Source organism: Leopardus geoffroyi, chromosome C3, assembly GCF_018350155.1.
Source record: "Leopardus geoffroyi isolate Oge1 chromosome C3, O.geoffroyi_Oge1_pat1.0, whole genome shotgun sequence".
Taxonomy (NCBI): domain Eukaryota; kingdom Metazoa; phylum Chordata; class Mammalia; order Carnivora; family Felidae; genus Leopardus; species Leopardus geoffroyi.
Genome location: NC_059338.1, coordinates 36,038,518 through 36,064,360, shown reverse-complemented (window position 1 = coordinate 36,064,360; position 25,843 = coordinate 36,038,518). Strand labels below are relative to the sequence as shown.

The following is a 25,843-nucleotide window of genomic DNA, read 5'->3' as shown; positions in this document are numbered from 1 at the left end:
AGACAGAGATTGTCACCCTTTACTGTGCTTCCGTGATGTCTGTGGACCCACCTGGCTTCCTAGCAGAAGTGAGAGGGCAACATTGATGGAGGAAGGGAGAGGGAAAGAGGGAGAGGAGGGGGGGTTGGTAGGGGACCCTCTCTGGTGTTGTGTTGGTGCCGACATTGGCTATCAGCAGAAAACTCACTAGCCTTTTGAACCTCATCTTTCACAAATGTAAAATAGGAAAAATACTCCTTATTACCTGGGTACAGTACCTAGCCCACAGTAAGCTCTCTGTCACATAATGTTGATGTTCTATTACCTCCTCTCTTCCCCACCCCTCGTTTTAAACTCCATGACTGCAGTAAGGGAATGTTTAGTAATAATAACAATGTTAGCAGTCATTGAGTATTTGCTATTCATTAAGTATTAAGGCCCTACTATGTGCTGGGCACTTTTTTAAGCACTGGGAATACAGGAGAGGAAGCCCTCGTGGAGTATATATGTTCAGCAGAAGGAGGCAGAGGGTAAACAAACAATATAAGCAAATAAATAGACAATAAATGCCCAACATTTCAAGTGGAGATCTGAACCCTGAAGGAAAATGTAGCTGGGCAAGGAAAGGACAGGGCATTGAGTGCTCCATACAGAGCATGCATGCCAGCCATTATTTGAACATTAAATACCAAAAAATTATTGTTTAATAAAACACGTTTGGTCATGATGAAGAAACCTCTGAGCAGCAGGATGGGTGACAATTCTCTCATATGCAGGTGAGAACTGGAAAGTGGGGTGGGAAGTAGAGTTTCCAGGAACCAGGACTCCTGGCTCCCCTTCTCCTTCTGCCCTGTCCCAAGCTTTGTCAGCCGTGAGGAGGGAGGATGGGTGTTGGGCAAGGAGTTCCCATAACCCCAGGCACAGGCTCAGCATATTAACTCAATCCCTTTGGGACTGACCTGTCACGTTAATTAGTGCAGGGGACACTACCCGTTCTAAGACATCACATCAGCCTTATTGGCTTATCACCTTCCCTGGTCAGGCTAGAGGTTCAGGAGCAGAAAGGCCTTGGACAAACCAGAGCTTTCCCCTGGTTCTGGTGAGTAGAGGCCTTAGGGGAAAGCAGAAGCATGGGTGTTTGGAGATACGGTTGTGCCAACCTAGAAGGAGATTCTTGTCCAAGCCTTGCTTCTACTTGTGGATGAATATGGAGCCCTCCGAATAGTGTTCTCTACTCTGGGCACAAGGTTTGGTGCCTTGGTTACTCAGAGAAAACAGAGTTTATTTGTGTTGCATGGGGGAGCTGGGACAAGGTTGTGCTGTCTCTGTGGGGGGGTACGTGTGCATGCACACATGCACACATACGCACACACGCATAAACTTAAAGAACAAGGGTCATGTTCTATGGCCCTATTCTTTTGCTTGCTGATCTCCACCTGCTGTGGAGTCCATGGGGTTCAGTTCTTGTGTCACTTGTGTCACCCCAGGGCTTGGGCAGGCCAAGGAAGGTGTGATTTGGGGGGGAGCTCCCCAGTGAGGCTGTTTCCTTTTTGGCTGCCTCGATCTTCATGTGAGAACTCTTGCCCTGAGCCCCAAGGCTGCAACATTCCTGGCCTTGGGACCACCTATCTACAAAGCTCCACTTGGTGGGGGACCCTTAGATTCTCTCCTGTGGGTAGGGAATGCCAAACCTTAGAAGGGTCCTCAAGTCTCAGATGTCAGTGCTGGAAGGCCTTTGAGATCATCCAAATGTTACTAGAATGTTGGCTCTCTGAGGGCAGGGTCTTCATTTTGTTCACTAGTATAACTCCAGGGCCCAGAGCGGGGTCTAGCACATAGTACACACTCAGTAAATATTTGCTGAATGATTGAATGACTGTATTCTAACCTCCACTCTACCTGCACAGGAGAAAACTGAGCCTAGAAAATGGGGTAACAGAGCTAGGACTGGAACTCCAAATTCCCTTGTCCTTTTTTTGCTGTGTCCCCTCTCCCTCATGCTCAGAAACCCAGTTTTCTCCAGGCCTCCAGGATTAGGTCAGATGAGATCTAAAACTCTCTAGCCTGTACCTAGCACACAGAAGATGCTATATTCATGCAAATCCTTCATCTTTTCTTCGTTTTGCTCTTGGTAGTCTTTCCAAGTTTTTCTTTGAGGCAATGTTCCGTACCAGACTTTGCTGCTACCTCACATCTCTTTCCTAGCAGTAACACCTATTTGCTATTCACTTTGCTATGTGTTAGGAGGGAGACAAAAGAATTAAAGTCAAAGATGGCAATAGCCTTGTTTTAAGAGGCTAATCCTTCCAAGGGTATTAATGAAATCAGGGGGTAGGGTTTCACAGAGGGAATGTTCTAGGCTCTCAGGACGTAAGGGAGAGTCTTCCCTGGACCCCACTCACAAGGCTCTCTTGTCTCCCTGTCCCTCAGTGGCGGATGAAATGTTGCAAGTGTGACTCCAGGTTGCCTCATAATTACAACGGCCACCGAGTGGAGAATGTGGTTTCATCCTCAGGCCCCATGCGCTGGTGGCAGTCCCAGAATGGTAAGCGCCAGCCACCTGTAAGGGCGTAAACTGGTGGAGGCTCCCACAGCGTGGGGGTGGCTGGAAGTTTCCTGGGAACCCTTGGGGTGTTCTAGGCATTTCTTATGGAGGTGGGACATGTGTGGTTAACAGGCAGTACCTACCACCTCTGTATTTGAGACCTTTTGAATGCTGTAGCTAGAAGAATTTACTGGAAGTCAAGGAATGGGTAAAAGGAGCAAGAGAGAAGTGCCTTTATTTCACCCCATTAGTTACAATGAGCTCGTTGAAGGAATGGGGCTTGTAGAACAGACAACTTGAAATCTCTTAGTGTGTTAGGGTCATCAAGAGATGATGAGAAGGAAACTTGGCCAAGGACAGATAGGATCTTGAGTAGGAAATATAAGTAAAAGCATGCTGGTACCATTCCTCTCCAAGAGGACAATTGGAGGATCGAGGTTTCTGACTTCCGAGAGCTAGTGGAGTCCAGAACCTTCTTCAGGTCTGGGAAGGTAGAATTTCCTGGTCTAAAGTTTCTACTTTTTGTCCTTCCAGATGTGAATCCTGTCTCTCTGCAGTTGGACCTGGACAGGAGGTTCCAGCTTCAAGACATCATGATGGATTTTAAGGTGTGCTTCCTAAGGATGGCAGTGGATGGGAGAGGGGGGACCCTGGGCCATTTGGGCTTGGGCTTATAGGAAGCACAGCATCCTTGTCTCCCTAGGCTTAGGGTGATGGCATCATATGGTAGGTAGGCTCCACTTCCCTAGGCTGAGGTGACACTTACCCTGAATCTCTATCATGGTGACAACAGAGGCCCACTCCTGGGAGCACAGTGGCACCTCCAGGCTCCCTGTCCTGGCCTTGCAGTGGATATATATCCACTTTCTCTCTGCATCCCCCATCCTCGACCCATCTATCTAATTAATTCAGCTCTGCCAAGTACCAATTCCGCTTGGCCCAGTCAATTATTATACAGATGTATATTCTTGATGTGTTTAATAATTTTGCTGATGAGATTGAGTTTAATAAATGGCCAATAAGTGGCCCATATCCATGAAAGATGTGCTCTTGGAACAGCCCTCTTGGTGGACAATCTACTCACTCACTGCTATTACTTCCCAGAATACTTTTGGATTCTGCTTGTATACTAGCATCCTGAGATACTCCTTTTGGAGGGAACATTTTTGTTCATTTGTCACGAGTCATTTTTTTTTTTTCAGAGAAGATTTGATTTTATTCTTTCTACAGAAATAGTCAAATACTTAAAGATCAAGCTTGGTCAATAAGATTAGATCAGGAAGGGTGAAATCATTTTCAGAAGTTAGAATGAACCGTGAATAAGATGCAATAGGATCTAATTTCTTACTTGACTCAGAAAGTTAACTTTGAGATCCTCTCCTCAAGAAAAGGTCAAAAGTATTTTGAGAAATGGCAGCATCATCTGAATAAATGCCCAGTCTCTAAAGGTGACAGCGTTGAAGGGCAACATTCATCTGGATGGATATTGTTAGTCACATTGCTTTTTCATTACTCACTCATTCCTTTGTCCATTCTTGCCACACACATATTAAACACTGGTTATATGTTAGGTTTGGTGCCAGGTGTTAGGGATAAAAAGATGAATAAAGCTAAATCATGGTTGTCATGCTGCTTCAGTGTATGTCAGGAAGGCAAAGGACCAACAGTGAGATGATGTGTACTCTGATTAGGAAGAGGTGCTGGGGAGCACAGAGTGAGGCATCCAATTTGATCTGTCTTGGGGGAGTAAGTCATAGCATGTACCCAGGAAAAGATGAATCTTTGCAGGCCACTGATAACCAGGTAAAGGGCAAAGTCCATTCTGGGCGAAAAAAACCATAAAGTGCAAAGGCCTGGAGGCAAGAGGCAAGAAGGTATGTAATTGAGGAGGGGGCAAGGGAATGCACACAAGGTCTGGAAGGGAAAATATGTATAAGGTAGTGAGAAGTGAGGATGTGGTAAGGCTACCACCTGGTGAGAGACGAGTTTGCAGATGTAAATGGGGAGGGAGGAAGTAGACTAAAGATTCATCCATTCTTCATTCAACAAATGACTAAGTGCCTCCTGTGTGTTAGGTGTTGGGGGTGCAACTGTGCACAAGACACACAAGGAGGCCTATGGTTTACTGTAGTAGTTCTCAATTAGGGGATATTTGGAGATCTGGAGACGTTTTTGGTTGTCACAACTGTGGGTGTGACTATTACACATCTAGTGGTGTCTAGTGAGTAGAGGTCAGGGATGCTGCTAACCATCCTGCGGTGATCAGGATGGTCCACACAAGGAATTATCCAACTCCAAATATGGACAGTGTAAAGGCTGGGAAACCTGGGCTCCCGGAGAGGAAGAAAACGCAGGCAGCCAACAAATAAATTATTAGAAATTGTGGTGATATTTATGAAGGAAACAAAGTAAATTCTGGAATGGGGTAGAGTGGGCAGGATGTGGGCAGAAGAATGCATAGGTATGAAAAATCTTGTGGGGAAGTGACATTTAAGCTGAGAACAAAAATTGAGAAGGAACCCACCGGCGGCGGGGGGGTGGGGGGGACATTCCAGGCAGAAGAAACAACCCGAACAAAGGTCTCTGAGGAGGGAATGAACTTGGTATGACCCATGGCTTGAAGAGATGGAGGTGCACAGGGCATGAGATGAGGTGAGGAGATGGGACCCCTTCACCCTTGGTGAGGGGTTAGGATTTATTCAGGAGTAGCATGTAGAGGACTTGAGTAGACATTTCTTCCAAGAAGATGTACAGATGGCCAGAAGGCAAATGAAAGGGTGCTCAACACCGTTAATCATCAGAAAAATGCAAATCAAAACCACACTGATATATCACCTCACGCTTGTTAGAACAGCTAGTCTTAAAGGACAAGAAGCGCATGTTGGCGAAGATGTGGAGAAAAAGGAACCCTTATGCACTGTTGGTGGGAATGTAAATTAGTGCAGCCACTAATGAAAATAATATGGAGGTTCCTCCAAAAACTACAGATAGAACTACCATATGATCCAGCAATTCCACCAGGGTCTATATGGGAAGGAAATGAAATCAACCTTCCGAGGAGATATCTGCCCCCTTACGTTCACCACAGCATTATTCACAATAGGCGAGACATGGAAACAAGCCCAGTGTCCATCAGTAGATGAATGGACAGAGAAAATGTGATCTATAGCTATATATCTATACACAATGGGATATTCAGCTATAAAAAAGAAGGAAATCTTGCCTTTTGTGACAACATAGGTGGGCTTTGAGGGCATTCTGCTAAGTGAAATAAGTCAGACAAAGAAAGACAAACACCATGTGGTCTCCCTGATATGTGGAATCCAAAAAAGCTGAATTCAAGCAAATAGAGTAGAATGGTGGTTGCCAGGGGTTCGGGGGTGGGGGAGATGGGGAGGTATTGGTCAAAGGGTGCAAACTTCCAGCTGCAAGATGAGTAAGTTCTGGAAATCTGATATACAGCCTGGTAACTATACTTAACAACACTGTTATATACCTGAAAGTGGTTAAGAGTATAAATCTTAACTTTTATCACCACACACACAAGATGGTAATTATGTGAGGGGCTGGATGTGTTAATTATTGCAGTATTCATTTTGCAATTTGTGCATGCATCAAAAATCATCACGTTGGACACCTTAAACTTACATATATTAGAGGTCAATAGGATCTCAATAAGCTGGAAAAAAATAGTGGGAAGCTATTCTAGGGTTTTTGGCAGAGGAGTGACACAGTCCATTTTATGTTTTAAAAAGGACATTCTGGGGGCACCTGGGTGGCTCAGTCGGTTAAGCGTCCGACTTCAGCTCAGGTCACGATCTCGCGGTCCGTGAGTTCGAGCCCCGCGTCGGGCTCTGGGCTGACGGCTCAGAGCCTGGAGCCTGCTTCCGGTTCTGTGTCTCCCTCTCTCTCTGCCCCTCCCCCGTTCATGCTCTGTCTCTCTCTGTCTCAAAAATAAATAAACATTAAAAAAATTAAAAAAAAATACAAAGGACCTTCTGTCTGTAGGTGGAGGGCCTAACTGAGGTGAGAGTGAACAAGGAAATCAGGTGGCGCCTACTTGGGAGATCAGGGGGCTGTGCGCTGCCGCAGGAGACAGGGCCTGCTGTGGGTCTGTTTGGAGGAAACGGTCCAAGCTGGGAGCCGTCAGCACGAAGACCGCATTGAAAGCCACGAGAAGTGGGTGAAACCACCGAGGGTGGAAGGACACAACGTGTCATGCTGAGAGGCTTGCATTTCATCTCTAGCTAATGCACATCCACTGAGGGGCCTGGAGCAGGAGTGACATGGTCAAGTAGTCATCTAGAAAGACCTCTCCAGTGACGTGGGGAGAGAGGTTTGGAGGGCCCAGACAGCTGACTGTGGGAAGTACCATGGGAGAATGTTCTGGCCTGGCCACCTGCATGGTGCACTGAACTAGGATCATAATCATGCCTTCTGGAATGTAGATCACCGTTCTCCTGCTTTCCACGGTCCCCCTGGGGAAAACCCGATGGGGCTTTCCAGTGTTGGCCAGGGTGTCTGCCGTCGGACCTGGATGCCCTGAAGCCCACTCGCTCCCTCTCGCCCCGTTCTCCTTCCCTCACTGTGATTCTCAGGGACCACCAGTGCATCTTTAGGAGGCTTTTTGGTGATGATGTCTCTCCAGTGGCCCCTTCTCTTCACTCAGGCCCCCACCCTGTCTGTGCCTCTGCAGGGGCCCTTGCCCGCCGGGATGCTGATTGAGCGGTCCGCAGACTTCGGCAACACCTGGCAGGTGTACCAGTACCTGGCTGCTGACTGCGCCTCCGTCTTCCCCCGGGTCCGTCAGGGCCAGCCTCAGAGCTGGCAGGATGTTCGGTGCCAGTCCTTGCCCCAGAGGCCTAACGGGCATCTGGACGGGGGGAAGGTAGGTAGAGGGGACTAGGAAAAATAGGCACGGGTTGGTGGGGGAGGGGAGGTCCCTGACATCACATTTGCTCACACGGTCACCCAGCCTCTGGAGAAGATGTCAGTGCACCTTGCTGTTTTTCCTGCTCCCTCCAATAATGACCTCTCTGGCCGCTTTCAGAATATTTGCTGTTTGTCCCCTTTGCTACTCAGGAGGAATATTTTAAAACCACATCTAGTGGGGTGCCTGGGTGGCGCAGTCGGTTAAGCGTCCGGCTTCAGCCAGGTCACGATCTCGCGGTCCGTGAGTTCGAGCCCCGCGTCGGGCTCTGGGCTGATGGCTCGGAGCCTGGAGCCTGTTTCCGATTCTGTGTCTCCCTCTCTCTCTGCCCCTCCCCCGTTCATGCTCTGTCTCTCTCTGTCCCAAAAATGAATAAACGTTGAAAAAAAAAAATTAAAAAAAAAAAAAAAAAAAAAAAAAAAAAAAAAAAAACCACATCTAGGGCCCTGCATAATCCAACCGTGCCCTCTTCCCCTCTTCCATAGCCACCACTCCCAGCTCGTTGGCACAGTCCCCACGGTGGAGAGGGTAAAATTGACTCTGCTTCAGTGCAAGGACTTTGAGATGGTTGTTAGATTCACGTGAGCAAAGTACACACATTTAATTTGATCTCTGGTTTCACCTTGGTAAAGTTTAACACCAGAATGAGCTTTCTCAGTTTAATCCCTCTGCCTCTCCCTTGGGGAAATTCAGGTAGAAGCTGGGGCTCTGTGTCACCAGAATTTAACCCTGAGCTGGAACAGAGAAACTGCTTCTAGAAACGGCTCAGAACTTTCTCCCCAACTCGACTCCTCTCACCTGGGGTCAGATTCTTGCATTTCTTTCGTGACTGCCTTTCCTCTCACCACCCAGCAGCTGCCGCTGGAGGGCTGCTGTGTTCTCTGTCCTTCCTTCTCTGGTTCAGGCTCCAGCAGCCTTCAGAGCTGTTCTCCTGGGCACCCAGTGCTCAGAGTGCTGCCCTCCCTGTGGGCGGTGCCTTGTTCCTTCCCCGGAGCAAGTCCTCCTGGGTTACAGCAGACCCCATCTGCTTGTTAACCACACTTCGCGGAGACTCCAGATCCGAACACAGGGCTTTTTCCTGATTCGTGGAAGGTTGATATGAAAACTCTGGAATATGCAGATGAATTCCCATACAATGAATAGGGTTTTTTGTTTTTTTTGTTTTTGTTTTGTCTTGTTTTGTTTTTTTAGACACACACACACACGCACACACACACGTGGATGAACAGGGGAGGGGCAGAGGGTGGGAGAGAACCTTAAGAAGGCTCAACGATCAACCTGGAGCCCGATGCAGGGCTTGATCTCACAAACCTCAACATCATGACCTGAGGTGAAATCGGATCTGATGCTCAACCCAGGTGACCCTGAATGGTTTTTATTAAAGAGGAAAAGCATAGTTAAAATTGGGGTTGTCTAGAGTGTGGTTACCACATCCATGAATCCTTGGGCCCTGGACCTTCTCATTCATCCTAGGTGTTTGGAAAATTAATATTCCCTAAACCCTCATGTGCACATTGTATATCTCACCATTATTTTTGACCCAAGGAAATCAGGAAATTCTTGGGATATTTGTATTTTTAAATGGAGAGGTGTGGTTGTCTACACACACACACACACACACACACACACACACACACACACATTTAGGGCCCAGTGACCATCTGGCTCCCTCAGTGCAGCTGGCAGCCCTCACATCCATGGTCTACTCAGGTTCGAGGTGAGAAGGGCCTCAGAGCAGTCTGATGGGGGTGAGCATTGGCGGAAAGGGGCGTTGGGGGCACCCCATTGACCTCTTCCACAGGCCTTCCCTTTCCGTCTCTCTGTAGGTTCAACTTAACATTATGGATTTAGCATCTGGGATTCCAGCAACTCAAAGTCAAAAAATTCAAGGTCAGTGTGGTAACTTCTCCCCACTGCGGGTGGGGAACAAAACTTGGAACTTGGGACTTGCCATGGTTGGTTGGTTGGAACTTGGGACATAGAAATTGCCTGGTCTTTCCTATTTCTGTCAATATGGTTGGATTTAATACTCACCCTGCTTATTCCATCAGGCTCTGTGGTAGACTCAGGAGGCCTGGGTTGGAGTGCAGGGGTCTTTCCTGCTGGGGAGGGTTGAGGGCTGAGGAGGATGGCCCCTCATATAACCAACCTTATGGAGGCAGGGAAGACCAGATGGTGAGATCAGAATTTCTTTCCTTATCTGTCCTGCCCTAGGAGACTATTTGCCTCTAACTTCCTTTCTTCATTTCCCCTTCCCCAATCCCCTCCCTCCGTGTTGTTTTCCCCCTCTCAGAGCTGGGGGAAATCACAAACTTGAGAATCAACTTCACCAGGCTGGCCCCTGTGCCCCAGAGAGGCTACCACGCCCCCAGCGCCTACTATGCAGTGTCCCAGTTGCGTCTACAGGGGAGCTGCTTCTGTCATGGCCACGCTGACCGCTGTGCCCCTAAGCCTGGAGCCTCTTCCAGCCCCTCTACCGCTGTGCAGGTGACAGCCCTGGGTGGGAAGGGCTGAGGGGAGAGAGCAAGACCAAAGCAGACTGAGGACATTCTTGGGGCGCCTATAAAACAAGGAGGGCACTGAATTTAAAACTTGGGTATTTAACCTTTTAGCAACACTGAAAAAGAGTCTAATTATTATTTCCAAGATCAGAATTTTGTAGCACTTCTTTAAGCCTGCCTTATGGTTTGTAATGGTTTGTTTTTCAGTTACACATAAGCAAATCTGTGGGTCTTGCCTGGCGCTTAAGGTGATGCTGCTTAATCCTGGCTACACGTTTTAACTTCCTGGGGAGCTAAAAAAAAGAAAGAAAGAAAGTGCCCAGACCTCCATCCTCAGATACTCCAAGTTTATTATCAGTTTTTAAAGCTCCCAGGTGATTCTCAGCACTGCCAGGGTGGAGAGCCACTGGTTTGGGGACTCTAGAGTCCCATCTAGTGGCGAGATATAGGGAAGGTGAGAGAGAACAGAGTAACGTGGATGCTAAGCGTACCCCAGACCATCTGACTAATGAGTCAGATGGATGCATCAGGGATGGGAGAGGGAAGCTCCAACTTCACCAGCAACCCTGGGGAGTTTGCTGTGAAACCACACACGGGAAGCATCCGTAGAGTGAAAACTTTGCACTGAGAAGCAGAAGAAGCTGTCATTTCTATTCTTTGGAGTTTCAGCTCTTCTATTAACCTATGGGAGCTCATTTACCCTAGTGATGGAGGGGCACTAGGAAATCACGTAGAAGGGCCTAGAGGGAAATACAGGTGAAAAGAGCTCTGGCCAGCTGCATCCTTCCCACTTCTGGGCCAGCCTCTACCCAGGGCTGCAGAGTTGGCCAGAGGGACACCAGCTCCAGGAATGTGTCATCTATTAGGGCCTGGAGACAAATGAGCAGAACCCAGGCAGAACAGGATTGCGGATAGATGAGGAATACAATATGCTGTGGGATGTAGGGGCGGGATAGGGCACACCAGCCCCAGGGGCTCTCAACTCTGGCTGCACAGTGGAATCACCACTTTAAAAAGTACCAATGCCTGGGCCTTGTTCTTGAGATCTGGATCGAGTCGGGCCTGGCAATGGTAGTTCTAAAAAAGCTTCCCACGTGATTCTGGAGTTGCACCCAGGGTTGAGATCCACGGAATTAGGGGAACCAGGGAAGCCTGGTGAAGAAGGTGCCATTCTAGCTGGTAGGATCTTACTGGTGACCAGAGAAAGAAGGGAATTCCAAGCAGGAAGAAAAACATCAGTAAAGGCTAAGAGGTGGGGGAAAGCAGGGCTTGGACAGGACGCGGCTGGAGGTTCAGCTTGGCTGTGCTGTTCCGAGTGGGAAATAAAGATGAAGCAGACATGGTAGGAGTCTTTAATGCCAGGCTGAGGGTGTGGGGCTTAATTTGGAAGACAATGAGCACACAATAGCTATTCTATTTTTATATCTTAATAAGTCTGGTAACAATTCATCATAGCAGTCCCATTAGACAATCAGCCGCAGTCAAAGATTGCTGGAATATAAATCTGCAGAGGGTCCACGAGCTTCCAGAACCATAGTTTACCAGTAAGGGTGTCTGGGCACCTTCCAGGTGCTGCTTTGGACTGGGCATCACGGGGATGTTCAAGGGCAAAGAATGAGCTTTTTAAATACCTAGTTAGAATAGGAGGGCAGGTACATGCATCTGAGCATGTGCACGTGCACACACACACACACACACACACACACACACACACACACACCAGCACACAAGCAGGCAGCTGAGAGTGTCACTGGAGCCGAGTGAAGTCTGGAGGAGGTGGGGTCTGAGCTGGACCCTGAGTGGTGGTGGGGGTGGGGTGGGTAGAGGGCAGGTCCATTTCTGGGACATCCCTCTGATGATTATTCCTGATGGCTGGTGGCCCCTTTTCCAGGTCCACGATATCTGTGTCTGTCAACACAACACCGCCGGTCCCAATTGTGAACTCTGTGCGCCCTTCTACAACAATCGGCCCTGGAGACCTGCAGATGACCAGGACCCCCATGAATGCCAACGTATGGTCCAGAACTCACCTCCTCCCCTGTAGTGACTGGCTGGGGTGCTGGCCCCTCTAGGCCTCAATGATCTCACCTGACACAGGGAGAGTCTATTCTTTATTATTTAAGTTTAACCTTAATCGCACCCCTGCAATGTAAGCTCTCCTTGCTCTGTGCAGATGGAGAGAGTTTAGGTTGCACCTGCCCTCTGCCTCCCCAGACTTTTTCCTCAGCCAGGCCTGAAGGGACCAAGGCTGGTCCTTGCTTCTCATGCCACATGGCTTCATGGTAACCTCAGATCCTCTATCTTCTGTGTCCTCCACTGGTCTTGTCCTGTGTAGGACTTATCTGGTTCCCTGCTTCACAGGAGCCCCTGCAGTCAGGGCCTTTCTCTGCACAAGGGAGGGAAAGAAGGATCCCCAGCCCAGAGAGAGGCAGTGGCCCACGAGGAGATCCGCGGTGGCAGTCGGGGTGGGGAGGTGGGGTTGGGGTGGACCATTCAAAGGTCTCTCTCTCTGGCCCAACGCAGACATTATTCTCAGGTGAGTCTCCACATTGGGAGTTAAGAAGCCTGAATTCTTACCCTGCTCTGCTTTCTTACTGGCCATATAACCTTAAATAAGTCACACAAGGCTCCTTGGGCCTCAGTTTCCCCATTTCCTGAACCTGAACATCTTGCAGAGTTGCAAGAGATGCTAGTGCATTAGCATGGCATATGCTTTGTGGATGGTGGTGGTGCTGGCCTACGGTCAGCCCTGGGAATGTCCTTTTGCAGCGTGCGACTGCAACGGGCACTCTGAGACCTGTCACTTCGACCCAGCTGTGTTCGCCGCTAGCCAGGGGGCACACGGAGGTGTGTGTGACGACTGCCGGGACCACACCGAGGGCAAGAACTGTGAGCGGTGTCAGCTGCACTATTTCCGCAACCGGCGTCCTGGAGCTCCCATTGAAGAGACCTGTATCCGTGAGTAGGGGCTCTGGGGACCTAGCGTATCATCTGCCTATTACTCCCCATCCTCTCTGGGTACGACGGAGCACGTGTCCCTGGGAACACACAAGCCCTCAGGAAGCGTGAAGACTTCGTTGTTTGCCAGAACTTGTGGGGAGTTGTTTTAACTTAGCTGGGCACGTCTAAGCAAATCACTTTACCTCTCTGGACCGTCAATCCATCAGTCAATCAATCATTATGTAGCCCTGATTTTTTTTAATTAAAAAAAATTGTTTAATGTTCATTTATTTTTGAGAGAGAGGGACACAGCGTGAACAGGGGAGGGGCAGAGAGAGGGAGACACAGAATGTGAAGCAGCTCTAGGCTCCGAGCTGTCAGTACACAGCTCGATGCTGGGCTCGAACTCACAAACTGCGAGATCATGACCTGAGTGGAAGTCAGATGCTTAACCAACTGAGCCACCCAGGCGCCCCTATGTAGCCCTTATTTTGGACACAGGAGGGACAAAAGTAAATATAAGATATAGTTCCTGCTGTCGAGAAACACACACACTGTTTGGCAATGTAAATCATACCTGGAAAAGGCAGAAAAAGTACTTCATCCGTATATATGCTATTGCCTTTACCATGTTGTATTGCGGTTTGCTCCGTATTTTTCCATGTCCCCCAATATCGAGAACTCCTCCATGGCAAAGGTTGTGTCTCATATCCTTGGGCCCTCGTGCAATGACAGGCACATGGCTGGTGCTGAGGAAATGTTTGGTGAATGAGCGTATGCACGGAACTCCCAGGAGTGACTTAGCACGTTCACAGGGGCCAGTGAGTTTGTACACGAGAGAGAGCAAAATGGACTGAAGGAATCTGAATCAGGCGGAGGTAATCACCGGACTTTTTAGACGAAGGAAGAATCTGCATTCTGAAAGGCTTGCCGAGAGTTCTAGGTGTGGGAGTTGAAGAAAGCTAGTTCACTTCCTGTTGATATTATTTATGGAAAGAGTTGACTTCTGTTTCCTGCAGTTGCTTGCTGTGTGGCCTTGAGTAACCTCAGGGTTATCCTGAGGATTTCATAAGGCAACGTGCATGCGTGCACAGCTCAGCGCTTGGCATATAGTAGTCGTTTGGCAAACAACGACAACAAAAACTTCTATAGTACTTAACGTGCGCCAAGCGCTGTTCTACCCGCCTTTCATTTACTCAGTTGTTTCTCACAGGAAACCCATGAGCGTTGTATAATTATCCCCATTTTACAGATGGGGAAACTGAGGCACAGGGGGCTCAAGTAACTTGGCTAAGGTTGTAAGGTTGTAAGCCAGTACGTGCTGGAATAAAGGTTTGAACCAGGCAGTCTGGCTTCTACAGTCTGCTCTGAACTTTCTGCTTTTCTTCTTTCTTCTTGCTGTGGTGGCTGCTTTTGTCTCTCAGCCTGCGAGTGTGATCCCGATGGGGCAGTGCCGGGCGTTCCCTGTGACCCAGTGACTGGGCAGTGCGTGTGCAAGGAGCATGTGCAGGGGGAGCGCTGTGACCTGTGCAAGCCGGGATTTACAGGACTCACCTATGCTAACCCACAGGGCTGCCACCGTGAGTAGGGGGACCCAGTCTGGGATATCACGGGGAAGATTGCACCGGCCACCAGAGTCGTGACGTGCCTCTCTGTGGTGTGTGCCGGATGCTGTGCCATGGGCCTCCAGCAGGTGGCAGCACAGGCCCAGGTTAGAAGGTGGGACTGAGTCAGCCACCCGGAGGGAGTTGGAGGGTGGGGGGCCAAGCTGCCATGTGCCAGGGAGGAAAGTGCAGTGGCCTCGTGAGTCAGGCAGGCAGGTTCTCTGGAAAGAACGACCCTGCCTGGTTCTTTTCCAGGGTTGGGTTCTCTCCATGATGTGTGTCCCCTAGGGGTGCATTTTGGTTGTCTTGTGAGCTCAGTTCCCCTCCCTCCTGCAGGCTGTGACTGCAACATCCTGGGGTCTCGTCGGGACATGCCGTGTGATGAGGAGAGCGGGCACTGCCTGTGTCTGCCCCACGTGGTGGGCCCCAAATGTGACCAGTGCGCTCCCTACCACTGGAAGCTGGCCAGCGGTCGGGGCTGTGAGCCGTGTGCCTGTGACCCTCACAACTCCCTCAGCCCCCAGTGCAACCAGGTACGAGGAGGAAAGGGGTCTTGCCCACCAGCCTCTGTCTCCCCCCAGCGCTGCCCTTCTGGTCTTTCCGAAGTCAGAAGGGTCTGGTTCTGTCCCCATCCTCTCTCCCTCTGTGACTCTGAGGCTTCTGCAAAGCCAGATTCGTCACACCTTCTGCAGGGCCATTCGGGGGCCTTGCCTTCAGAGCTTGTCTTTGAATGGGAGCCATTGTTTTGGGGGGCACACTCGCTCTGTAGGTAGTCCTGGGCTCTGTGTGCTGACCAGGGATCTGGCACACGGCCCCCGGTTCCAGGGCAAGGCCAGGCCTGCGAGGGAGGTCCCCTCACAATGCTCTCCCTCACAGTTCACAGGGCAGTGCCCCTGTCGAGAAGGGTTCGGTGGCCTGACCTGCGACGCTGCAGCCCTCCGCCAGTGTCCTGACCGGACCTATGGAGACACAGGCACAGGATGCCGTGGTGGGTGCTTCCTGAGAGGGGCGATGCTGAGGCAATGGGGGCGGGGGGTGCGCTTGGGCGGGCTCCTGGTGGAGGGCCGGTGGGTGGGTCTGTGGTAGGGGAGGACATCTCATACTGGACAGGTGGTGTGGGTCCTGGCAGCTCTGTGAGAGCACAGGTTCCCCACATCTGCTCCAGCCAGCCAGCCCACTTAGCCTCCCAACCCCAGGGCCGGCTGACGTCAGGCCGCCCCCCTGTCTCCACGACAGGAGGGTTGCTTTGCCCCCCACTTCCCCGAGAAAGCATTTCCCAGAAGCCCTCTCCGGGGCAGGGGCAGGAAGGGGAGGGATTCCCTCCTAGATGGAGAAAGTGAGTCTTGAGGGAAAGGTCTAAATTTCCCTAGAGTCAGTTTGACAAGTAGCCACAAGAGCATGGGACTTGGAGCGCCCAGACCCAACTCTGGTCGCAGCGTGGCCTCTGTCCTGCCGAGTGACTTGGTGTGGGTGGTTTTCGCCAAGGCCTCAGTTTCCTGAGGGCACATTGTACTTAACAGCTCTGTGCCTTGTTGCTTCATCTCTACAAATGGGAAAATAAGGGAGGTTAACTCTATCACAGAGTGGCTGCGAAGTTAAAGCGAGTTCATGTGTGAGTGGGTGAGTGTCTGACTTAGAGCTGTGCCTGGCGCACAGTAGATGCTAAATTAAGGGCTTGCTTTCGTTGCTTCCATTGCGCTGATTTTATTCTGGCCTTGGAGGTCTATTATTCTAAGCCACGTAGACAGGCCCTGAAGATAGGCCTCCGCTTCAGGCTCTCCCCACAAGGTGCCTTTATCTTCCTGACCCCCCGACCTTGACCATCATTTTTTCCCCGCCTTAGCCTGTGACTGTGACTTCCGGGGAACAGAGGGCCCAGGCTGTGACAAGGCCTCAGGCCGCTGCCTCTGCCGCCCTGGCTTGACCGGACCCCGCTGTGACCAATGCCAACGAGGTTACTGTGACCGCTATCCAGTGTGTGTGGCCTGCCACCCTTGCTTCCAGAGCTACGATGCTGACCTCCGGGGGCAGGCCTTGCGCCTCAGCGGCCTGCGCAATGCCACTGCCAGCCTGTGGCCAGGGCTGGGTCTGGAGGATCCTGGCCTGACTGCCCGGATCCTCGGTGCAAAGAGCAACATGGAGCAGATCCAAGCAATTCTCGCCAGTGCCTCGGTCACCGAGCAGGAGGTGTCCCAGGTGGCCAATGCCATTTTCTCCATCAGGTAACTTCCCTTTCCCTGCCAAACACTTGGAGGAATTACATCACACGGGTTCACATAAGTGGCACACACTGGTCCTTCTTTCCACTGGTACAGCCCTTTACAGTTTACAGAGCATTTTCACATATGCTTTTTTTTGAACTGTTGCAACACTCCTATGAGGTTGGGGTGGTGGGTGTTATTACTTGCGTTTTGCAGATGGGGGAACAGGCACAGATAGAGGATGTGACAGAGTCACGTGGCCACTGAGGGGCAGAGCTGGGACTCAGAGTGCAGGCAAGAGCCCCAGGGCTCTTTCAAGTGCCCGGTGCTGCCTGTGGGAGAGAGTCAGCTCTGGATTAGTCACCCTGGTGCAGGGCATTGGAGAGGCAGGGGCTCTAAAAATAACTTGTGTTTGCCTTTGGAATGGGAGCGGTCCCACCCACACCTCCTTCCTACCAGCAGGGGTGTCTTCTTGTAAGGTTCGGTTCTGGAAGTTTCTATAATTAGTTTGCATTCCCCAAGCACTAGTTGACTTTCTCGGTGCCCAGAGCCATCCAGGTGTGTGATTGACCTAAGTCTCAAAATTCAGTAGTGAGTCCATAGGTATTTGGTAGACTGGAAATGCAGGTATGGAAGGGTGTCCCGTGGAAAGATGTTCTATGCCAGAGCAAAGCCCATAGGTGAAGGATGCAAAGCTTGTGGGGGTGGGGGGGGGGGCGGTGGGGGAGTTTGTGGTTGGTAGACCAGCCAAGGAGATGGGGAGAGAGGAATCTCTGAAAACCCAATGGTTGTGCGCCAGGGCTGATGGATCCTGACCCCCTTTGGGTGGAGATGACCAGTGGGTCGCGGCTATGGGTGCTCATGGGAGGCATGGGCTGCAGAGAAGAGACTTGGGAGCCCAGCAAGCAGGCAATACAGGTGGCACAGGCTCAGGAAGGTTGAAGCACACAGGTCAGGGAAGGAGAGGTTCCTGCGATCTGCCTGCCGAGGGACAGGGGTGGGGGCAGGTTGTGCTGGCTCTCCAGCAGATCCCTCCTCAGCCTGCAGGGTCTGCATTCTGTTGCCTTTTTCCTGACTCAGAGAGGTTTCTCCGAGGGGCTGCCGGGTTCTGGGGAGGCAGCCTCCTTCCCATATCTTAGCCAAAGCTATTCTCCCGTCTCAGGCGGACTCTGCAGGGCCTGCAGCCTGATCTGGCCCTAGAGGAGGAGACCTCGTCCCTCCCGGGAGACCTGGAGAATCTGGACAGAAGCTTCAATCGCCTGCTCATTATATATCAGAGCAAGAAGGAACAGTTTGAAAGGATAAGCAGTACGGATCCTTTAGGTATGCGCGGCCACACCACACCGCACCTGGGCTCCGCTCTTTCTTGCCCTCCGTCTCCCGGCCTCCAGGGCCAGCGGCAGCTCAGTTCTCTCCTCGTCTTCCCACAGGGGCCTTCCGGGTGCTGACTGCAGCCTACCAGCGGTCCTCCCAGGCTGCTCAGCAGGTCTCCGACGGCTTCCACCTGCTCCTCCAGCTCAGGGACAGCCGGAGAGAGGCAGAGAGGCTGGAGGGGCAGGTGGGAGGAGGAACGGGAGCCGGAGGTCCCCAGCTCACAGCTCTGAGCCTGGGGATGGCTTCCTTGCCTGATCTGATGCCCACCATCAACAAGGTGACTCATGGCATGGAGCCCCACTTCTTGGATCTCCCTGCTCCAGTCTGTCACACGCCAACTGCTGCCATACTTTTCCTACGAGGGCACTGTGACCCTACCCTACTCCCCCACCCATCCCAATCTTTGGCCCCTCACGGTGTGCTCAGTGGTTGCCAAGGAAACAAGTTTCTGGTGCCTGGTTGCCATGGAGATGTCTGGCGGTTTGTTTCTTGGGTGTGGGACAGGAGTGGTTGTTGAAGAGCCTTGGGTACCCTCTTTGACGTCTCCTTCTCTCCACAGCTCTGTGGGGGCTCCAGGCAGACGGCCTGTACCCCAGGAGCGTGCCCCGGAGAGCTGTGTCCCCGAGACAACGGCACGGCATGTGGCTCTCACTGCAGAGGCGCCCTCCCCAAAGCGGGTGGGGCCTTCCAGACTGCGGGCCAGGTGGCCAGGCAGCTGCAGGGTTTCAACACCCAGCTCCAGCAGACCAGGCAGATGGTGGGTGCAGCCAAGGTGGGGTGGGCACATGTAGAGAAAGGCTAAGGGGATGGAATCCCTGGGGCAGGTCAGTTTTTATTTCACAGCCAGGAGACAAAAGCCCAGGGATGCTAGGTGACTTGTCTGAGGCCCCACAGCAAAAGAGAGGTAGAGTTTGGGGCCAATGTTCTTAGGGTTTTGTTTTGTTGTGTTGTGTTTTCTACCTGACTCTACATCATTTTTTCCAGAGCCAAACCAGGTTAGCAACAAATGTTTCCCTGGTAGATCTAGGGTAGCGGGTGTCCACAGAATCCCTGAGGGCTGCTGCGAGGCTCTCCTGGGGTCTTGATCGCTGCTGACCCATAGCGTGTGTTGGTAGATCAGAGCAGCAGAGGAGGCCGCCTCGAAGGTGCAGTCAGACGCCCAGCGCCTGGAGACCCAGGTGAGCGCCAGCCGCTCCCAGATGGAGGAAGATGTCAGACGCACACGGCGCCTCATCCAGCAGGTCCGAGACTTCCTGTCAGGTGAGCCTGGCCCTTTCCCTCCTTCGGCCTGAGAGGGCCCTAGACCCTCCATTCCCTGTCCCTGACGCAGCAGCTGGCTGCCTCCTTCCCTGGCCTCCAGGCCACCTGGGCCAGGTGCCCACCACTCGCCTGGATGGCTGCCACAGCCCTCCACTTATTCTCCCTTCCCCACCCCTGCTCCCTTACAGTTCACTCTCAACAGAACAACCTAAAACATCTTTGAAAAAATGCTTCAAATCCCTCACTGGCTTCCCCTCATTCTTGGAGTTACTGTGGCCTCTGCTCACCTCCCGGGTGTGGCCGTGTCTTCACTGCTTTGCTCACTGCCCATCCTTGAACAGGCTGGCTCTTAGCCACCTCAGAGACTTATACTTGCTCTTTCTCTGCCTGGAATGCTCTTTCCAAGGCTGCTGATTCTATTCCTTATGGTCTCAATTTAAATATCATCTCCCTAAAGGCGCTTTCCTGACCACCCCATCTGGTACCCACTCCCAATCCCCCCAACCCCCACCACCGCTCCCAGCGTCTGACCTTCATTGCTTTGCTCTGAGCCTGTGGTTGTTGAATTCATTCGTCTCGGGGTGCACTGTCTGTCTGTCCACTAGACTCTAAACTGCAGGAGGGCAGGGACGGCTGCCTGTCTTATTCACTGTGTCACTGGCGCCCCGCATGAGGCCAGACACAGAAAAGCACCCGGTGTCGGTTGAATGAATAAATGAACCAGATCCCCTCTGTTGGTGCCCCGGGAGTGGAAAGATTCCTGGATAGCACTCAGGAAACCTGTGACTTTGAGCAGGTTGCTCTTCTCTTTGCCTCACCTTTCACTTCTGCGAGCTGGGATGGTAGTATTTCACGTTGGTTCTGGGCATCTAGTAACTGATGTAAAGTGTGCTTTGAAAAATTAAAGTTGCCTCAGGAATATGAGTTGATATTATTAGAGTTCTGTTCCCTGCCAGGGAATTTGCTTGGCTGGGAGCCCAGTTAATATGATCTGAGGGCTTGGTGTTACAACAGGCCTCTTCGTGCTACTCTTGCTATGCCTTTGCTCCAAACAGGCAGGTTGGAGAGGCAGGGAGGATCTGTTGGGAGCCATGGCTGGCCTGAGGCCAGGCTGGAGTCAGACTCCCAGGGAACCCCAGAATGGCAGAGAGTGGTTGTAGGGAAATGGTGCTCAAGAAACATGGACAGGGGTGCCTGGGTGGCTCAGTCGGTAATTAGCCTCCGACTTCAGCTCAGGTCGTGACCTCATGGTTCGTGAGTTTGAGCCCCTGGCTCTCTGCTCTCAGCACAGAACCTGCTTCAGATCCTCTGTCTCCCTCTCTTTCTGCTCACACTCTCTTTCTCTCTCCCAAAAATAAATAAACATTAAAAAAAAAAAGAAACCTGGACAAAGGGGCAGGCCAAAATTTGGGGTTCGGACTGATAGATAAGATCTTCCCCCAAGCCAAGCCCAGTGAAGGCTGAATGGTGTCAGCCCTGGCTAGGGGGTAGGAGGTGAGTAGGAAGTCTCTCTTTGGGGTGCAGCCTGGGCTCACATGAACAAGCAGGGAGTCACTGAGCTGAGGGGACCCTTTTGTTTTCTATGTTATACGTGTGCCTCAGGTCAAGTCCTTTGACAGGATCAGGGGCAAGGAGAAGGCGCAGGGTGTGGGAAAGCCTGCACCTGTGAAGGGCCCAGGACAGTTGTCACAGTGCCCATGGGAATGGGTTTTGGCCTCTAGAGCACGGTGTAGGAGGTGCAGGTACCAGTGGCTGTTGTGCACAGGGTCGGTGTGTGGGGTGTGTGGAAGGCTCCTGGAGGAAGGAGGACCTGTGGTCTTTCCCAGGTTTTCAAATGGAATTAACAAAAATAGCTCCGGCTTACTGAGTTCTTACTAAGTGCCTGGCACTGGTCTAAGTGCCTCATAGGTATTGCGTTATTTAATCGTGACTGCCTACCACTTTGTAGCAGGGGACTCCAGGCACAGGGAGGTTAAGTAACCTGCCTAAGAGCATCCAGCTTGGAGGGAATGTGGGTGGGATTCTTCTCATTCTGTTGTCCACACTGTAGATTGCTGTACTGTTAAACACACACACACACACACACACACACACACACACACACACACAGTTTTGTTAATATTTTTCTTCCTGGATTGCTCCCCTGTCCCACCTCTCTTGACCTGGCTCATTCCTACTCCCCCTATAAGAATCCTTTAGATAGCCCATTCTCCAGGAGCCCCCCTGACCACCCCCTCACCGGACCCATCAGATGTGGTTAGGTGCTCCTCCAGTGGCTGTCTGAGCTCCCTGTGCTCAACCTCATCACTCAGGCTGGCCTTCCTTGTTATGTGTTTGTCTGTCCCACTAGGCTTTGAGCTCTGTAAGGATAGGGACTGAGTCTGATTTGATTTGCAGTCTCAGTCGCCCACATTCTGGCCCCAAGCCCAGGAGAAAGCATCTGGGTGGGCAGGTGCCCCCTCTCCTACTACGTCTGTACCTGGAATGTGTACAAGTGAAAGGGAGACATAGGGAGGAGATAGTACTTCTACGTCTGACCTTATTCTCTGACTCAGAGTTGGTTGTAAGACCCTTGCTGATTGAGTGTTTCATTTCGTCCCTTCGGGTTGAGGATCCTTATTTCCATTTCACAGATCTGGAAACTGAGCTTAGAGAAGCCATTTGACTTGTTCCAGTTTGCTTGAATAGTAAAGGAGAGGCCTGGGTCTGGAGGGCCTTTAGTCATTCATTCACTCTGCAAACACCAAGTGCCTCCAGGGGCCAGGCACCACAGCAGGGGCCAGGGATACGGATGACGCCCAGGCACCGCCATCGTGGAGCTTCTAGTGGGGTACCAGACCGAAAACCAGAGACATGAGTTAAGGGTTCAGCATGTGGGAGGCAATAGATGCTAGGGAGAAAGATAAAGCAGAGAAGGAGGATAAGGGGCATTGGCACAGGTGAAGGTTGCAACTCTAGATCGGATGGCCAGGGGCGGCCTCCCCGAGAAGGTGACATTTGAGCAAAGACCTGGCAATCTTTCTCTGCCTTTGCAAAAATGAGCACTCTGGCCTGAGGAGGGGCGCGTGGAAGGGGTCTCACTGCCAAGGAAGCAGTCAGTTCCAGTTGCTGGCCGCTCTCCCCAGTCTAGGGCTGATTATGTTTGTGCTCCAGGCATTGTGCAGTACCAGCTGGCTGGCACCACCTCCTTCTCTCCAGCCTGCAGCTTCCTGTGGCACCAGACACGGAGTTGCCACAGCTGTGTCCACAATCATCCTCCTGCAGCGTTCCCGGAAACCGAGAATGGGCACCTGAGTGCGCCTGAGAGGGCGCAGCAGCTCCGCGGGCGGCCGGGGCCGAGATGTCACCGTGGCGCTTCCCATGGCGCTGCTCGGCCTGGAGAAGCCTCTCATTTTGGGGGGCTAGACTCCCCCGGTCTGATGGACGGCTTGTCTTCCAGACCCTGACACTGATGCAGCCACCATCCAGGAGGTCAGCGAGGCCGTGCTGGCCCTGTGGCTGCCCACAGACTCCGCCACCGTCCTGCGGAAGATGAATGAGATCCAGGCCATCGCAGCCAGGCTACCCAATGTGGACCTGGTGCTGTCGCAGACCAAGAAGGACATTGCTCGGGCTCGCAGGCTCCAGGCTGAGGCTGAGCAGGCCAGGTATGGCCCTGGGCCCCGCGCTTCTCCCTGCCCAGGGTTGGCCTGCTGCTTTGCTCCCCAACTCCTTTGGTGGCGGGACGAGGGAAGAGAATCTGTACACATCAGAGGGGTGCAGAGGGCTGGGGGACAGGAGGGGTGCTTGCCGTGGTAGGGGGGATGGTGAGGTGATAAACAGCATCCACGGGAAACTTTACTCGCGTGACCCTGTCTTCCACGTTGGAAACTGTGCCCGAAGGGTATCTCAGACATAACACCCACATTGATACCACGTCTGCTTGGCGGGGCCTTGGGATGGAAAAGCTACTGAATTAATCTTCCCTGATTAGTCTGGGCTGGGAAGGATGTTCTCTGGAACTGCTGTACGAGTTGAGCCACACATCTATTCATTCACTCTTGCTTACTCCTTCTCTCTCCGCTCTCCTCCACTCCTCGGTCCCCAGGAGCCGAGCCCACGTGGTGGAGGGCCAGGTGGAGGATGTGGTGGGGAACCTGCGTCAGGGCACGGTGGCACTGCAGGAGGCTCAGGACACCATGCAAGGCACCAGCCGCTCCCTTCGGCTTATCCAGGAAAGGGTTGCCGAGGTGACGTGGTGTGGCTTTCTCCCCCCCGTGTTTGAGAATGAAGAGACAGATTCAGGCACAAGGGCTAGAAAGTGCCGGAAAGTGACTTGGATGGGGACCTAGAGAGGGAGGACTATGAGCTCTGGGCCCAGCTTTGAGCCCTTGGTTTTCTGGTCCTGTGGCTGGGTGCAGATGGCCAGGGGTGGGCTCTGGGCTGCAGTGGGGGCGGGGGGCAGCTGAGCTGGAGAGGGAGGGGCCCTGGATGTCAGGGGGCAGATAGAGGATCGGCAGGGGGACAACAGCGGTATCCTGGTTGGAGAGAGTTTTCGCCGCCTGATGAGTCGGGCAGGGGGAGGACGAGGCCCCCGCTTGTGAGACCCACCACAACCCAGGTGTCCCTTTCCCCACAAAGGTTCAGCAGGTGCTGGGGCCAGCGGAAAGACTGGTGGCCGGCATGACGGAGCAGCTGGGTGACTTCCGAGCACGGATGGAGGCGCTCCGCCTGCAGGCTAGGCAGCAGCGGGCACAGGCAGCTCAGGCCCAGCAGCTCGCGGAAGGTGCTGAACAGCAGGCGCTGAGCGCCCAGGAGGTACGAGCAGACAGACTCCATCCTAGGCAGCACAGCCAGGGTGAGGGTCCTGAGCAGGAGAGGACTCTGTATGCTTTGTGAGACCCTGGGTTCGAAAGCAATTCCAACATGTTATTCTAGAATCGTCAGAAAGGGCTTCAGGACTCTACCTCGGGCCACCTCTGGGGAGCTGGTCAGGGGTGTTGTGAATGATCTACCCAGTCCCTCCCCATTTACAGATGGACAGGTAACTTTGTCGGGGCCCAAAGCTCACCTACAAAGCAGGTCTGTTGATACCCAGTCCAGAACTTGTCCCCTTTGTGGCTACCCAGCCCAGAGAGGCAGTTTTGACTTAGCCTAACCTGGGTCCCACCATTGTTGGAATTATGTCAGAGAGGTGATCAAAGAGCCTCTGGTCTGGGTCTCCAGCATACCAGGAACTTTGGCCCTCATGGTCCCAGTATAGTGGCAGGCAGCCAAATATGCTGCTACGGGACAACTAAGTGCCTGGCACCGTGCGGGAAGTTAGGCAGGAAATGACAGGAGCTCAGGTGGAGGGAGGGAAATACAGAAGGAATTTAAGGTATAGTTTGTGGCCTAGGGATTTTCCTGGGCAAAAGCAACCCTTTGGGGAGTGTCAGGAGGCACCTCATGCCCGTGTGTTGATCTGGATGGTATCGAGTGCTTTAGCCAGAGGTCTTTAGAACTTTGGGTGGCGGTGATGGTGACACTGAGATTGTTCCATGTTTTTCAGGGATTTGAGAGAATAAAGCAAAAATATGCTGAATTGAAGGACCAGTTGGGTCGTAGCCCCATGCTGGGGGAGCAGGGAAGCCGGATCCTGAGCGTCAAGACAGAGGCAGAGGAGCTGTTTGGGGAGACCATGGAGATGATGGACAGGATGAAAGGTGAGGGTTCCGTCCCGGGGCTCGGACTCCTGGGCATCCCAGGAGGCTGGTCCCAACCCCAGGTCTCTGAGGCCCACCCTTGTCAGAGCGAGCAGTGCTAAGGGGCGAGACCAGAAGGGAGTCCTGAGCACCTAGGAATATGAGGCACAGTGATGGGGCTGCGGGGAATGCAGAGATGCTCACAAGACCTGTCCTGCCCTCCAGATGTGAGTCATGCGTCTACCAACCGGAAAAGGCCAGGTGGTAGCAATGGAACAAGCATTTACCTGTCTGTAGGAATTTGCTTTTTTAAAAAATTTTTTTAACATTTATACATTTTTGAGAGACAGACAGAGACAGAGCATGAGTGGGGGAAGGGAGACACAGAATCCGAAATAGGCTCCAGGCTCCGAGCTGTCCACGCAGAGCCCGACGCGGGGCTCCAACCCACAAACCTTTGTTTATTTATTTATTTTTGAATTTTTTTTTTTTTAAGGATATATTTTTTTTTCAACGTTTATTTATTTTTGGGACAGAGAGAGACAGAGCATGAACGGGGGAGGGGCAGAGAGAGAGGGAGACACAGAATCGGAAACAGGCTCCAGGCTCTGAGCCATCAGCCCAGAGCCTGACGCGGGGCTCGAACTCATGGACCGCAAGATCGTGACCTGGCTGAAGTCGAACGCTTAACCGCCTGCGCCACCCAGGCGCCCCTTGAATTTTTTTTTTAACATTTATTTATTTTTGAGACAGAGAGAGACAGAGCATGAACGGGGGAGGGTCAGAGAGAGAGAGGGAGACACAGAATCTGAAACAGGCTCCAGGCTCTGAGCGGTCAGCACAGAG

The 25,843-nt window shown here is 52.1% G+C and overlaps 1 protein-coding gene across 3 annotated transcripts in view; it reads left to right on the top strand.

Moving 5' to 3' along the window:
* The window catches only part of LAMB3 (laminin subunit beta 3), a 63,259-nt gene that overhangs the window by 35,631 nt on the left and 1,785 nt on the right, over positions 1-25,843 (top strand). For all 3 annotated transcript variants that reach the window (XM_045452389.1, XM_045452390.1, XM_045452388.1), the window contains 19 exons: positions 2,410-2,524; positions 3,059-3,132; positions 7,221-7,412; positions 9,281-9,344; positions 9,748-9,941; positions 11,847-11,967; positions 12,725-12,913; positions 14,320-14,475; positions 14,836-15,032; positions 15,376-15,487; positions 16,343-16,721; positions 17,863-18,023; positions 18,131-18,351; positions 18,634-18,831; positions 19,190-19,334; positions 22,774-22,981; positions 23,422-23,563; positions 23,955-24,131; positions 24,865-25,018. In XM_045452389.1, coding sequence (XP_045308345.1) covers positions 2,410-2,524; positions 3,059-3,132; positions 7,221-7,412; positions 9,281-9,344; positions 9,748-9,941; positions 11,847-11,967; positions 12,725-12,913; positions 14,320-14,475; positions 14,836-15,032; positions 15,376-15,487; positions 16,343-16,721; positions 17,863-18,023; positions 18,131-18,351; positions 18,634-18,831; positions 19,190-19,334; positions 22,774-22,981; positions 23,422-23,563; positions 23,955-24,131; positions 24,865-25,018 — 3,199 coding nt within the window. The remainder of the gene's footprint in view (positions 1-2,409; positions 2,525-3,058; positions 3,133-7,220; positions 7,413-9,280; positions 9,345-9,747; positions 9,942-11,846; positions 11,968-12,724; positions 12,914-14,319; positions 14,476-14,835; positions 15,033-15,375; positions 15,488-16,342; positions 16,722-17,862; positions 18,024-18,130; positions 18,352-18,633; positions 18,832-19,189; positions 19,335-22,773; positions 22,982-23,421; positions 23,564-23,954; positions 24,132-24,864; positions 25,019-25,843) is intronic.